Source organism: Stegodyphus dumicola, chromosome 10 (genome assembly GCF_044657685.1).
Source record: "Stegodyphus dumicola isolate Sdum_Otavi_A_Nest chromosome 10, ASM4465768v1".
In the NCBI taxonomy this organism is placed as follows: domain Eukaryota; kingdom Metazoa; phylum Arthropoda; class Arachnida; order Araneae; family Eresidae; genus Stegodyphus; species Stegodyphus dumicola.
In genome coordinates, this window is record NC_140777.1 from 185,221,783 (window position 1) to 185,238,785 (window position 17,003).

General features: G+C 31.9%; 1 protein-coding gene across 1 annotated transcript in view; it reads right to left on the bottom strand.

Annotated features, from left to right (window-relative positions):
- The window catches only part of eIF2A (eukaryotic translation initiation factor 2A), a 101,040-nt gene that overhangs the window by 82,928 nt on the left and 1,109 nt on the right, over positions 1–17,003 (bottom strand). The window contains exons 2-3 of the mRNA XM_085825993.1: positions 13,378–13,447; positions 7,996–8,070 (exon numbers count right to left, since the gene is read on the bottom strand). Of these exons, the coding sequence (XP_085682119.1) occupies positions 7,996–8,070; positions 13,378–13,447 (145 nt within the window). The remainder of the gene's footprint in view (positions 1–7,995; positions 8,071–13,377; positions 13,448–17,003) is intronic.

A 17,003-nucleotide genomic window follows, 5' to 3' on the forward strand; every position in this document is an offset into this window, starting at 1 on the left:
GTCGTTAATTCGGACACCCATAATCCGGAATGATCTATAATCCAGACCTCAAAGCTAAAATCTTTCTGTGCATGCGCCGCGTTGACGCATGCTCATAGGCGTTTTACGCGTGCGCGCAAGACAGTTACGACTGTGCATATGCGTCTGCGAAAGCGCAGAATACGTTTTTGCATGCACGTTTAATGTATAACGGACGGTATAAGCTAAAATTATCTAATTATCTATTTCAGTTAATGTTCATGATTGCGTTGTTCCTTAATCTTCGAATTGGATCCCGCTTATTATTTTTTGCAGACTGTAAGAGCACCTTTATAAAAGTAAGCTTGAACTTTCGATTATGTCAAATAGAATTTAAGATGCTGGAGCTCCCAAAGGATCTAGAAAACGAAAGTATGATTCGATGTCCATCAAACAAAAAACGAATTGCTACAAAAAATGGATAAAGGTATATCCTTTGTTTATCTAACCGTTCCGAAATCTGTTTATCAATTTCCCGCTGCTCTGTGCGGGGGAGGGGGGGCGGACGTCGCGGCGCGCAATGAACTGGAAGTTGATCTGTCACCACTATCGTTATCTTCAGGGCAGATGTTTTTATTTTATTCGGCTTATAATTCCTTACTAAATGTAGTAAGTATTTAATCTCGATGTACTCCGTTTTTGATATGATTTAAATCAAATTCCTCGTCATTATAAATATCACAAATACAAATCAAATAGTTTTCTGGTTGCAATTTTCTAATTTCGGCTATGCGTAAGGTACGCATGTGCGCGTTGAAAGAAATGTTTAATAAAGTAAACAAATAAATATTAAGCTTCTTTTTTTGTAAATTTTGATACCCTTTAGATCATAATTTCTCATTATTTTATAAATTATGATTTCATATTTTTAATTTTATAATTTCTGCATGCCATCTTACCAGATTTAAACTGATGATCTATAATCCGGAAAAATCGATAATCCGGAATAGCCGAAGTCCCGACGAGTCCGGATTAAAGACTTTTGACTGTAATAACTTCATTAAAATTGTTCATTTTATGATAATGAAGGTTTTTTAGTCCAAAGGGGCTTTGTCCCTGAAGGACTATTGTTTTCGTTTTGCGATTTTGCGTCGGACTCATAAACGTCGGTTCACTTTTCAAACTGTTGCCACAAAATGTTAGAGTCCTGCATTATATTTGAAGAAATTAAATAATGAAAAATCTGCATAAATGATTGTCTATTTCTCGCATTGTGATAAAACAATAGTACATAGAGCCATCGAATTTTGAATGACGAAATCCTACTGCGAATATGGGCATCTGAAATCCCAAATTTGGAATTTGTTTTATTATAGATTTTACATTTTGTAAAACTTTAACGAATTTTTGATTTACAAACTCAATGCTTTAAAAGCGAGAAATGGCAACGTTATATAGAAAAAAAATACTTTTATCTCCAGCTCGCGAGACTGTGTATATCGGAAATTCTAAAGATATGCTTAATTTAACATTATTTTGCGATATTGCTCTTGAACTGAATTTTATGGTTTAAGTGCAAAGAACATGATATTTAACAAATAAAGGTAACACTCAAAATGTTAAAAAAACGCCCCTTTGGACGTAATTTAAAATCTGAAACATTTCAGATTTTTTCCCCCCCTTCTCTGAAGAAAAAGGAGGCGGGGGGGGGGACATTTATGCTTGCTTTCCAAGTAAAGGAATGTGCAACTGTGGGCAATAGTATAGCAGTTATATAATAAATCTGAAATTATTTAGTAGTGATAGTTGTGGTGAAGCCGTGCTCGTTGGCATTAACGATGTAAAAGTCAATAGCTTCTCTGTAAAAATTCTTTTTATCCTAAATAAACTATCCTAACTCTGTATATAAATATTATTTCTGTCAAAAATGTTTTACCTTAAATTCTTACAGTATTTAAATGCAGCTGATAAAATGCTGTCATCAGTTTTGTTCCCTTTCAGAACTCAGCACTTATACAAATTTATATGTGTATATACTTTTATATGACATTCTTTTTATTGGTTCTTTTAACAGTTTCTCTACCAGGAAATTGATGACACAGAGCTATAAATCACTTCAACTGTAAAGCTTAATTCCAGTTTGTATCTTAACTGTTTCTCAGATCTCATTCTATTGTGCTGATTATTATCCAACACAGCTTATTTAAAAAAGTATTTGATTGCTGTATTTTAAATGGATGCAATTAATTAACATCCATCATTATAACAAAGATTGTAACAGCAACAGATCAATTTCTAATATAATTTGCATAAAGTTACATAACCTAGTGAATGTGGAATAATTTTTATTTTTTAAACTTGTGAAAATTAAACACAAGATTATCTTAATAATTTGGAACAGTGTATTTGGAAATTTATTCTGATTTTTAAGGTTCCCCATGAAAAAAAAAAAAAAAAAAACCTAAAAAAATTCTGTAATAAACATTGAATACCCAAACTTCACATCAGGAAGAAAAGGGTATTAATTTTAAAATATTAAAATATGTTAGAAGACAATTAAAACATGCTACTAATTTTCACAATAGTGAGGACCATTATGAATCTATTTATGAAAGGTCATAAATATTTGAAGCAAAAAATATGAACCATTTCATTTTTTCACATAAGAAAATTTCTTAGCAAACCCCTATGTTGAAAAAAAAATTCAATTTTTAACAATAAAAATACAATAAAATAAAAATAATAAAATAAGATAAAAGTTTTGGTAATATAAATAATTAACATACACAATTAATAATAAAAAAATTATTTCATCATTCCTTCATTTTAAAAAACAACAGAAACTCAACATTGTGGTCAATAATAGCAATTTTGAGGTAGGTTCCTAAGCCTAAGGTGAAATACGAGGTTCTGTACACACTAAAATAACAGAAATAAATAGCATATTGTAAGATAAATAATAAACTTAATGGCATGACAGATTTTCCAATTTACTTTAATTCAACGTTTAATTTTTACATAAATTATTTTGTGCAAATAAAATTTACATGGTACTAAAATCATAAAATGTGTTTATATGTGCTATGCATAAACATGTTAAAAGGCAGTTGTACTAGCTTCACACTAGCTACTAGTTTTCACATTTGTGATAATCATTATAAAACTATTCACAGGTCATAAATATTTAAAAATTATGTACATAAAAAGAGACTAATTATATAAATTATTTACACATTAAAACATAAAATTAGAACACTTTTAATTAATTGTATTAATTTTTAATTAATTGTATTAATTTTAATTAATTAAAAACCATATTTTTACATATGTTTGACCATAAATCAGATATTTTACTATGTTAACTTAAATGCCTGTTTTGTAGAAATTCATTTCAACAAATGGACACCCTCTTCCCACATTCAGGATTTAAAATATCCAAGTTGTACTCATTAAATGACTGAATTTTAACCATTGAAATCTGCACACAATGACAAACTTATTCTGATTTTTTTTTCAGATGAAAACATTACTGCACTTGTGGGGAAAACAATAGCATGCACAAATCCGGATTTGTGCAATTATCTGATTTCTATTAAGAGAAAACAGACTGCTGTGTAATCACGAAGAGTAACCGTACCCCCCCCCCCCAAAATTTTTTTTTTTTTTCTTTAAAAGAGTTTTATGATGGGTATCATTTTTTTCTCTTTAATTATTTCACTGTTTTTTTATGGAATTTTTAAAGCACTACCATTTTCAAAATGACTGCTAACTTGCTCGCATTAGCTTGGTGAAAAATTGGTTGCTAACGAGTTTCATAGGTTATCCTTTTAAGATTCCCCCTCCCAGAAGGAAAAAGATCAGGATCATAGAACCCGGCATTTGCTTAGTAATGTATACTGCTCAAATCCCACATGGGAAACGATGATTTACAACTTTCACGTACCAATATCAACGCAGCATTTCTATACATATTCCACTAAAAAATCTGCTTATTTCAGTTTTGTCTTTATATTTTTATCATATATTATAAAATTATCTATATGTAATGTTACAAATTTTGTATATAAGAAAATAATTTTAGTGAAATTATACATAAAATTGCAGTATCTTTTGTATAATGTAATACAAAGTTCTTCAAAAATCAAAGCTCTGCTAGAAAAATAAGGTTACAGGGGGCAAGTCATTGAGGTGAATGGATATGCCAAGCTGGTGATGGTTTGAGACACTAATTTTTGTCACCAAATTTGACGAGAAATTGCCAAACTTGTCGACCCTTTCATGATATTTTGCTCCAGTTCCTGTATGCCTGTAACTGATTACTATATGTATCTGGAACTGCATACAGCCCTTGTATAACTTTAACTGTATATGCCTTCTAATAATTGAGAAATGGAAAGTACTAGAGATTTCTCAGCACTGGGAAAATACTATATAAGACTAAAGAAAGCATCAGCACTCAGCTTTTATTTCAGAGTTGAGAGGAATACTAAGAGTAATGTGAACTTCCTTCTTCAGATGCACTTTGCATTGTGCTTAACCTGCGAGCACCTCATACCCTGGGCCATATTCTATGTCTCTTATTTCCACCCACCTTTCCTGGAAATGAACGAAACCTTTTGTAGCTGAATTTAAGGTCACATTCTTGAAGCTGGGAAGTACATGGAGTGATTCTTTTAATACTTTTTTAGGAATAGTTCCATTGGGGTATGTGACACCCGAGCGCCTTCTCGCGGCTCTCAGATTTTCATCCTCATTCTCTTAGTCAGCATGGCGCAGCATCTAAGTCATAATAAAGAAATGGAAAGGTTGAGAAATATGTTAGAAACCATTTCAACAGATGACAAATCATTAAGTGAAAAGGAAGAATTTATAGATGAAGAATACACCAGCAATCATAATTCATGAACAGAGAGTGATACAGACACTGAATTAGATAGTGAATTAGAAAATGAATCAAATGATTGTTAAAAATGGCCTGATATGAAAGAAAAATTCAGAGTGAATGTTAGGACTAGTTCTAAAAACATTATCTTCAAAATTCCAGAAAATACAAGTTATTCAAAAGATGCATCAACACCATTAGATTCCTGGTCTCTGCTAATCAACAAAGACATGATAGAAATGATAATTCAATGTACAAATATTTACACTGATTCTACACAGGAGAAGTTTGTATGTGAAAGTGATGCAAAGAAAATGGATGAATGTGAAATCAAAGCACTTTTGGGACTTTTGCATATATGTGATGTTCACAAATCCACTCAGGCAATGCAAAAGATGGAACTGGAATGGATATTTTCCACAAAACAACGTCCTGCAAGCGATTCCTTTTCCTACTAAGATGCCTTTGATTTGATGATATCCGAGATTGTCTATGTAGAAAAGATGTGGATAAACTGGCTCACATAAGACAGTTTTTTGAAAAATTCATTGAGAACTGTCGGAAAGTCTACAATGGAGGTGAATATGTAACAACTGATGAAAAATTAGAACCATTTAGGCAATATATACCAAAAAAAAAAAAAAAAAAAAAAAAACCTCCCAAATATGACATAAAAATATTTGCAATGGTTGAATCCAGAGTATTTTACAGACGAAAAATGGAAATATATGCTGGCCAACAGCCAAAGAGCCTGTTTCAGTTTGATAACAATGTAAGTGCTATTGTAAAGCGTTTGATGGAACCACTGTACAATTTTGGACGGAGATAATTGACATTTGGGATACCAGCTATCTCAAAATTAATGCATTCCGACTATAGTTTTTTTCTACTAAGAAAGAAAATAACTATAGGCAGAACTGTGAGAAAGAATAAAAGAGAAATTCCGCTGTATTTTCTAATGAAGAAATGGGAAGCATATACTATACTTCATTTTTTGTCTCCGGAAAACTGACGAAACCACTGGAGTACTAAAAAAGCCAGAGATTATTTCATTTTATAATTTAACCAAAGGAACAGTAGATGAAGTGGGAACAGCATATTCTACAGCTAGCATATCGAAACGGTGGCCCATGGTGATTTTTTTTCTCGATTTTAAACGTTGCGGCAATTAATGCATGAATAATTACTTTCTACAAAAGAACCACCAACCCAGTTTAGAAACATGCATTCTTTTCTCAAATTATTAGGAATGAAGTTAGTGGAAGATTACATAAATCAACGGTGGCAGCAAATCATGCTCCCTTTGAAAGCAAAGGAAGAATAATTTCAGGAAATTGCAACATCTAAACAGATGAAACACATTTACAAAAGATGCACTGAGTACTCTAAAAACAAGGACAGAGAAACACGGTTTCTGTACAACAAATGTAATATCAGTATTTGTATGGAGCACATGCATTCAATCTGCCAGAGATGAGCAAATTAGTTGTAAAAAAAGTATTTCATTTATTATATTCTTTAAAATATACCAAAGTCCATTGTTTTATATGTTAATCCATATTTATACTGATAGTTATATAATTAATGCAATTTAAAATGTGTTAATTTCTTTCGGGTATGACATACCCAGCGCGCCTTCTTGTGTTCGTAATTTTGACAGGCGTGCTCGCGGGTTAACGTTCTTAGTAGAAGTGGTGAATACTGATTGTGCTCTGTTATACTGAGAACAGCTGTATGAGTACTTTTGTGGAAAGTTCCAGAACTGTAAAGTGTTTCTTCTGGAAAAATAAATTTTATCAAGTTATCGTCAGTTCTGGGTGCATTCATTCCATTAAGAACCTCTATGCACGTAATAGTATACATGTGTGTTCAAAAGGAAAGAAAACATACTGATAATTATTAATACCACAAAAAATTTTGCGAATACAATACCAACCCTAAAGTGAATACTGGCATATTTAACCCCTTGACATACAAATAAAATTCAAAGCTGATGGGCTTAAAAATTATAGGAACAAAACTTATTAACAAATCATAGGAAAACACTATAAAAACATTCACCGGAGAATGTCAACATTCGCAAAATATGTCAGCGAAAGATCGAATATTGCATTCTTGTACACTCAAACCCTCACCGGTGTATGTCGACAATCACAGATATGCTCTGGTGTAGGTCGAAAAGAGAGGAGTATATATACATGCTGTCATTGCAAAAGGAAGTATTTGACAAATAAATGGAGTTGTAAAAGCAAGGGCCTCTTGTGCAATTCAAAGTGTCATAACAGTTTACGTTGTTGAAATAAATAAGATTTGAATCACATAATTTGGTTTTTAATTTCTATTATTTTCCTTTCTCATTTTGAATGTACTGTGTGTTTTAAGTTCTTATTTTAAGTCTCAAGTGCATTTTTTCACGACTGAATTAAGGAGAAGAAAATATAATATTCTTATATATTCATCATTCACCATTAGTACATGGTGAATGTCGACATTTACCTGTGTAAGTCAGAAATAAGAGTATTTGGAAAATATTTCGGACATACGCCAAGCGACTATGTGAATGTTGACATTCGCTGGTCAAAGTCGGCATTCTCCAGATTTCGGTGTTTCACCGCTAACATATATATATAATAACTTTATATAATTTCATACTTTATAATCCAAACTCATTTTGAAGGGACTGTAATTTCATGATGGTTGAGATCATCAAAATCTGCTTTAACATTAATAATAAATGACACGTTCCAGATGCCATTATATGTCAAAGGGTTAAGCATTATATTTTTGAGTAACACATGAAACATACATGAAATAAAGATGAAAATAGTAACAAAATTGGCAATACTAGTTTATGGATTAAGAAAATATATTCTTTTAAATATTTTTTCTACTAAAAGATATCAATTAAAATAAATGCAGCAGTGGGATAAGAAGTTCTAGTTTCAATGTGCTAAGTTACTTTTCATAAAAAACTTAATTCAGTACAGAACAGTGGCATAATTACTAGCTTTACAAAATATTGTAGAGGGAGAGTTAATGTCTATGCATAATTAAATTACTGAACACACTCACAAATGATGTAGATTTACACATATACAAATATACATATTACATATACAAATTCTATATATGTACCTAAAAATAAATACAATTACCTTTGAATTGTACACCATGCAAACAAGCTACCATCTTTGGTAAACGTCATATCTCTGCAAGATGAATTTTCATCTCTGTTAAAATGAAAATCAGTTTTATCAATACTGAACATTATACAGTAAAATGGACCTGAAGCTCTACAGCAACAATAATAATATATGCCCATTAAAATTATATTTAAATGAATACTAAAATCTCTCTCTATATATATACAGTGGTGGCCAAAATTGTGGACACTTGGAAATTTTTATGTTTTTGAAATTTGTATGCTTATAGAAAACGTTACGTTTCACAAAATGCAAACTTGTATACATCATTTTAAAGAGAATTTATTACTGAAGTCAATACAAAACACAAAATTCAATTATTTGCAATACAAAAAAAGTTAAACGATAATAGTTATCGATATACATTAGATAGTGATGACTGCAGTGAGTTATCAGTACTTAGTAGGGCACCATTTACCGTAATTTCCGGAAGAAACGCCGTGGCGTTTACGCGTTTAAAACTTAAATTTTCAGCGGGTGCGGCGTTTAGGTGCACTAAAAATAAAATATTTCCTATGATGGTCATTGTACATAGTTTGGATGGCCTTGTCATTGTGCATAGACTGGTGCTGTTCCCACACAAAAGACCACTCAGTTGCTTTTTGCGAACGTTATTTTGTCTACATTCTTTCCCTTGAACGGACCTACGTGCCTTATTCACAATAAACGAGATCTCAGAACAATAACATTCTTCCCCCTTTCAAATCAACATTCTCATCAGTTCGAATAGTCTCTCTCCTCTGCCATTCGATGAATCTTCCAGGACCCATCCTCTCCCCACCCCTGCCCTTTCTGCAATTTTTTTCAAAGGCGGACACGACTCCACCTGCCTCGCAATAACGAACTCTGACGTATTTCCCCTTCAGCATGAATGGATTTTTCTTGGCATTCTGCCAGATACAGATCCCATCAGTTTGGGTACAAGTACTTGTTAGATAGTTTTTAAGACTAGCGTCTACATCCCAAAACAGCAGCCTATGAGAGAGACGATTCTATTATTTTCATCGGGGAGTAGGGGAGTTAGAATGGTTTTCTGAGGAATGCAATGGCAGTGGACTATATGTTTGCTTACATTGGGAAGTTCAAAAGATTGCTAAGGTGGATTGCCTTAGTTTCTACGGTTACTTAAGGGAAATATTAGGCAGTTTTTTCGGTTTGCTGATAGAGGGCAAATAGACAATTTACCTTTATAATCCGCGTTTATCTATTTAAACTTCAGAAGATTTAAGATGAAGAGAATATATTTAACACAACAGAACGCAAGCTTAAGACTTGTAAATCTTTTAAAAAACAATACATCGATAATTAAAAATATTATTTATAGTTCATTATTAAAAACTTAACTGATATGTCATATATCAGGACTTGAGCTTTTGCATCTATACGGCCCACGACGATGTCACGCACAATTTAATCTATTGCGGCATTTACGCTGATGCGGCGTTTCTGTGTAATTTTAATTTTTTTCCCGCCATTTTTCTCGAGTACGGCGTTTACACTGATGCGACCTTTCTTCCGGAAATTACGGTATTTTTGATTACAGCTTCACATCGACGTTTCATTGAGCTGACAAGAGTTTTAAACTCTTCTTTCGTTATTACATGATGCCAGGAAAAAATTATAGCCTCAATTAGTTCCCTTTTATTTGATGGGCGCCTCATTCGGACAAGAGTTTTCAAACAGTGCCACAAATTTTCGATAGGATTGAGGTCAGGACTGTTTCCTGGCCATGACAACAATTTAATGCTCTTTGTACGAAACCACTCTTTCGATATTTTGGCCGTGTGGCAAGGAGCAGAATCCTGCTTAAAAATAAATGAAGCATTGTTGGGAAAGAGATCTCTGATGGAAGGTAGAAATTTTGGTTCTAGAATAGAGTCAAGTATTTTCTGGCATTCAGTGTCCCATCGATGACGAAGGCGACCAATACCATCTGCTGACATGCATGACCAAATCAAAACAATAACTGGATTCTTCACAGTTGCTTGAATGCAGTCAGGATATAGCTCTTCGCCTATTCTACGTCATACATATTTTCGCCCATCACTACCGAATAATGATATCTTAGTTTCATCACTCCATATAACTTGTGAGCACTGATCATCTGTCCAATTAATGTGTTCCTTTGCCCACTGTAGTCTTTTTTTTTTTTCGTTGCTGAAAATTAAGATAAGGCTTTTTTCGTGGAGTTCTACCTCTCAGTCCAACATCTGTTAATCTTCTTCTGATTGTTCTTGAACTGACAGAAACACCAGCATCATTCAGATCACTTCTGATGGCCGCTGATGACATTTTTCTATCTTGGAGACATAGTCTTTTTATTCTTCTATCATCAATAGATGTGGTGCACCTTTTTCGGCATTTTCCTTTTTTGTTTTTTATTGAATTTGTCTCCTGATATCGTAAACAAAACTTTCGGACTCCAGATGTAGTCACTGAACCACCCACCTGTCTTGCAGTTTCAGCATAGGAAAGACTACTTTCTTGTAACACAATAATATTACATCTCTTTCTAGGTGTTCAATCTAATCTTTTATTTGATGTCATTGCTTCTTGACTAAATATTAAAATTTTTTACAAAAATTCCTACTTGTAATTGCGGTGTATAAGAAACAGGTCCTCCTTCTACAGAACAAAGGAAAATAATGAATTGTTTCAAGTGTAAACATGATGTCAGCTTCTACTGGCAGTTACTAACATTTGATTGGTTCTCAGAACAAGAACAGCGATTGGCCAGGAAAGCTAGACATTACAAACCACTTCATAACTGTGTTTTTTATTTATATTAAAGTACATATAACTTTTTTGTATTGCAAATAATTGAATTTTGTGTTTTGTATTGAATTCAATAATAAATTCTCTTTAAAATGATATATACAAGTTTGCATTTTGCGAAACGTAACATTTTCTTTAAGTATACAAAGTTTAAAAACATAAAATTTCCAAAAGTGTCCACAATTTTGGCCACCACTGTATATATATATATACTAAATACATTTAATACCTACAAAAGTTTAAACTCAAAAAGAAAATATGTAACAAAAGAAATTAAATATTTGTACATAGAATTATTAAAATGCACTAAAAATAAATGCACCTGAAAACAAAACATATTAAAAACATTTCAGTATGAATGAAATAAGTTCATTCTTTCCAAACAACAACCAATTCATAAATAATTCCTTTGTTGCCAAACTAAGAAACAAAAGCATTTCAAACCACGCATGACGTCATGATTAAGTGTAATATAACAGCTTTTTTCTTAACATCAATAAATGAATTAATGTGGCAAAAACATATCGAATTCAATTTCCCAGTATCAGCTATTTATTTAAAATGCTGATATTAACGAAAAATTTTTGACACAGAATGACATTCACTTGCAATCTTGTACTTTCTACAGTGTCCGAATATAACATTATATAATAATAACAGACTTAATGTTTGGCAATGCTATTTATATTTCATATTTTGTAATGAAAGCGAGCAGTAGTAACACTTTTTGAAATAAAACAATTTTATCTCCAGCAACTGGCGAGACTGTTGCCAATCAGAAAAATTAGTAAAAATTAGAGTTTTCAGAGTTTCTAAATAATATCTCAGCTGATTAAAATTGTACGAAGATGAGAACGGTCAAAATGGCTTCCCACGAATTTTTGGAATCCAAAATAATATATTTAATGTTTGGCAAACTATTTTTATTCCATATTTTCTAAAACTTAAATTTTTTATTAACAAACTCTATAATTTGAAAGCAAGCAGTGACAATGGAGCAGATTTTTATCTCCAGCGTGTGACACTGTTGCCACTCAGAAAAATGAGAGTGAAAGTTAGCATTTCAAAGTTTTTAATTAATATCCCTGCTACTTAAGTCATATGAAGATGGGAATAGTCGAAATGGCTTCCCACGAATTTTTGGAATCTGGGGGTACCTTTCCCGAAACTCTACTCCATGCCGTCCCGGACAAGATAACACAAACAAACAAATATTTTTTACTTATTTAATTGATTATTTATCTACTTTATTTAATAGTAATCCCAATGTATTTTATATTTTAACTTTAATATCTCATAGTTTAGTGTTTTAATTATTATTATTTTGTTCATACCAATTTTTATGCATTATTCCTAATGGTTTAACATAGGACTCCTATGCTTCCGATTTAGAAATTTAGACCTGAAATCTTCTAATATGAATAGCAACTAACTGCATAGTCTCCCTTCTTTCACCACTTTGCCATCCTGCTGAGAACATGTCGCTTAGCCTCTGCTAGCTATTCTCCATTATTTGAGACGTAATAGCATATGTAAAAATGTGGGGCACATTTAGCACCCTTAGTCTTCTACCAGTTATGAACCTATGAGCTAAGAAATAGGTCATCCAAAAATAAATGATATTTAATTATCAAGCTGATCGTGCTTCTTCCAAAATTCCATCCGGTCACTTGCTATGGCAGAATTTCTAATCATCTATGCAGCAGTATTATATATTGTTATGAATTTTGTATTTAGTTCAATATTTTTAGTAGAATTATAATTAAAATTGTTGTATTCCCCCATGCAATGCAACATGAGACAAATATTAAGAGAAAGCTATGCCAGAAAAGTAAAAATACTGGTGCATGTGAATTTAACATTGAATATATAGATATCTTGGTAATTTGTATTGAAATTGAATAAATGTAATTGACTACTGTGTTAGCTGTAACCGAGAGAACATCTCAGCTCAGTTGTTTAGTTAGCTGCTGTTGTTGTTATTGTTGGGAGTTCCATGAGAGATTGGATTAGCTTTCTCTTTGCATCGTGTTCTATTTTAACGTTTTTAGAAGTCTGAAATATAACTACTGATTATATTGCGCGATATTGTGACCACTTGTACGAATACCTCTGAGGACAATTCCCGCATTCTGTTATATTTCTTTTGATAAGAATAAATTTTATTAATCTATTACTGGACTTGTGCATTCAATCTATTATGAACCCGTATGCACACAACAATATATATATATTTATTGTTAAATAAAATTAAATAATTCTCTTGCAAAAAATTAAATAATTCTCTTGCACCATAAAATTATTAAGATTAATTTTTTGGATTATTAAATATTTTTTCATCTTTTTAGACACTTGTACTTAATTTACATATGCTTTCCGAATTTGAATGATATTGCAAATTAGTTTGCAGCAATAATTAATCTTTTATTATTATACAATTGAATTTTCATAATTTAAATTAGCTTTATAGGAATGAAAGAATAATTTATTGTTAAATATATATATATATATATATGTTACTATTCTTATTCGAAAAGTTAGAAGCCCTATTATACTCACTTTGTAAATTTGTTATATTCCCCTTCAAGAGGTGGGCCATGGCAAAATTTGATGCCTCTTGAACTACGAACTGAAAGATATAAGAAATATAAGTATTATGTACACAATTATACAGTATATATGCTTCATATTACAAATAAAATTATGCTTTGCATAAGTTAAAGAAAAGCAATATATGAATAAGAAACATATTACGTATTTACATGTTTGTTAAAATTTGTGTAGCTGGCATATAATGAGTTATTAGATCTAATTCCTAGTACAAACAAATGAAGAAACTTTATTGAAAAAATTAATCTCATCGCAAGAAAAATTAATCAATGTTTGCATTTCCTACCTGCTACTAACAGTTTCCAGAAAGATAACCACTCGTGAGGTTGTAGCAATCCTCATGACACAGATTGAATTATGGGACTTTTAACAAATTACAGGACTTAAAACTTTTTTCCACAGCATTCATTACATGCTTATGTTCCACTGTTCAGGGTGATGGGGAGGGTAATGGATTTGAAGCGACTCTTTTAAAATAACAGCCATTTTTAGCATTATAATGGATTTGAAGCGACTCTTCTAAAATAACAGCCATTTTTAGCATTATTTGTATCTAGATGGAATTATAACAAGTGGTGTAATTATAATGAGTGGAAAGCCATTGATTTGTGGACAATGAATATGAAAATAATAAACAAATAGTATTCTCTAGGAAATAAAAACATCTGCAGGACTAAAGCTCAATTTAACTTTTTCCTTATCTTATTTGTAATTCAGAGCAGGGGCAATAAATTTGTTAAATTTTGAAGTGAATATTTCCTTATATACCTTTGTTCTGTTTTATAGAAGCCATAATTGCTCTTTAAGTCTCTTCTCACGGATTTCATTCTACCTGTTCCACTTCAACACCAAAATAATCATTTATTTTCTTACTACAAGGCACAACATAATGGCATTCAGACATAACAATGTCGAGTATCTTGATGAAGGTTCATCAACGCAAAAATCTTCTTAATGATCTCACAGAGTTAAAATGACTGCACTTTTATGAAGATAATTATTTCACTTTAATTAGGTTACTTTCATTAATTAGTAGGTTCTTGCTATAAAATCTCAAAACTCGCTTTCTGTCAGTATCATTTTTGTGTCCAAACAACAATTCAAATTGTTGACACTAACCATTGTTATTACACTTAAAAAGATTAATAATGAAGAACTTGTATATATGCATGTATGTATATTCCTCACATTGTGGAAAAATGATGGCATCTAGAGCCACCAAATTTTCAATACATCAAATAATGTAATTTCAAATAATTAATAATGTAATCCTCTATTCGAACATTGCCACCTTGAAAACTGTAAGCTTCAGATTTTCTTTTCATTTTATCTCTAGCTCACCAGACTGTTGCCATTCAGTAAAATGTAAGATATGCATCTCAGTTTTAATCTACAAATTCAGTTATTTGAAAGAAATGTACTTCCACTGCCTCAAATGGAATACTTATTATCTCCATGCCTCAGCATGTTGCCATTCAGTAAAGCATAACATAGCTTTCAAATTTAATGTAATCAAAAAGTAATATATACAGTTCTTAAAAATATTTTTTCTATGTTTTTAATTTCACTAATTTAAATAAAAGTGCATTTAAACAATGAGATGTCTAATTAGAAATATAAAACATTTTTATGAAATGACACCAGCTGTTACCATTATATACTTTTCTTTTTTTTATAACTCTTTTAGGTGGCTGACCGCTAAAGCAAGTTTTCAGAGAAATAATATAGCGCATATAAAAAAATGCATTGCAACTCCTAATACTCTAGTGGGAATTCTAAAGATATGCTGTTTTGAAATATTTAGTGATCTTCCTCTTGTTTAATCCGTTCAGGAACAGTGTCCGCGATGCAATGATTCCACGCCTATCACCCCAGCGTCGCATATATGCAAAAGAGCTCCGATCTATCTCTATAGCCCAGCATCGCATATACATAACTTGAAAATGGAATGATTTATTTGAATTTTTAAATGCCAGTAGATGGTGCTAAATGGTAACGGTTTCACATCATACTTAAGTAATGTGGCTTTTGACCTTCATGTATGAGCATCAGTTTGTTCTGTGCTTCTGGTTTTGATAGATTTGTTGGTACACAAATACACAAAAATAAGAGTAAAAAATATAATAACCCGAACCTCAAAGCTAAAAACTTTCTGCGCATGTGCCGCGTTGACACATGCGCATAGACGTTTACGTGTGCGTGCAAGACCTTTACGACTGCGCATATGCGTGTGCGCAAGCGCAGAATACATTTTCGCGTGCGTGTTGTATGTATAACGGACGGTATAAGCTAAAATTATCTAATTATCTATTTCAGTTAATGTTGATGATTGCGTTGTTCCTTAATCTTCAAGTTGGATCCGGCTTATTATATTTTGCAGACTGTAAGAGCAATTTTATAAAAGTAACTTTGAACTTTTGATTATGTCAAATAGAATTTCCGATGCTGGAGCTTCCAAAGGATCTACAAAACGAAAGTATGTTTCGATGTCTATCAAACAAAAAGTGGAATTGCTGCAAAAAATGGATAAAGACATGAAGAAGGTGACAGAAAGGTTAGTGAAAACGAAAAAATTTCGATTGACAAGTTAGTCGGTATTCTCGGCACAGCAATTACGGGACTTGAACAGCAGAACTTCGTAACTGAACAAGAAATTATGTCTATTTATAGGATTAAAGAGAAAGTATTATCACATAAAACGAAGCAACTTAAACAACTTGCATTGAAAGAAACGTTTAATAAAGTAAACAAATAAATCTTTAAGTTTTTTTTTTTTTTTTTTTTGTTTTGTTTTTTGTAAATTTTGATACCCTTTAGATCATGATTGTTCATTATTTCATAAATTACGGTTTCATATTTTTAATTTTAGAATTTCTGCATGCCATCTTACGCGATTTAAACCGATGATCTATAATCCGGAAAAATTGATAATCCGGAATCGCCGAAGTCCCGACGAGTTCAGATTAACGACTTTTGACTGTATAAACTTTTACTAATTCAACCTGGGAACAGGTCCTGACTGGTTTGAATGCTTAGAACCCTACTGTAACTTAAGCAGAGGAGTATTATGTTTTTGATTCTCCAGTTTTAATACAGGAGTGTTAAGTAATACAAGAGTTTGAGAACTTTGCTCCCCAAACTCTAAAGCTACTGAATAAAGGTAAATTCTTGTTTCTTTTCTTTTTAAGTGAACTTTGCTTTGTATGGTCCTGATACAGCCCCGCTCTGAAGAAAATATGACCATTTAGGCCACTTCGTCATATTCTGATGATTGGAAAGTACAAAATGAAAGTCTCTACTGAGGTAAAGATTCAGGCCACATTTAAGCCTGGTGTACTTTTTAAATTGACAAGCCTGCCAGCTTTTCTTATTATAAACTCTCCATTTATGATACAATGATTTTTAATCAAAAAGACTTTTATGGCGGTACATATGCTTTTGATTCTCATTTATGTGGCATAAAAGTTTTAAAAATTTCAGACCCCTGCTTTAAGATGTATATTCCCTCTTACTCTGTCAATCTACTACTTTAAATAATTCAAGAAAGCATTTAACATTTAAATATCTGTATATAA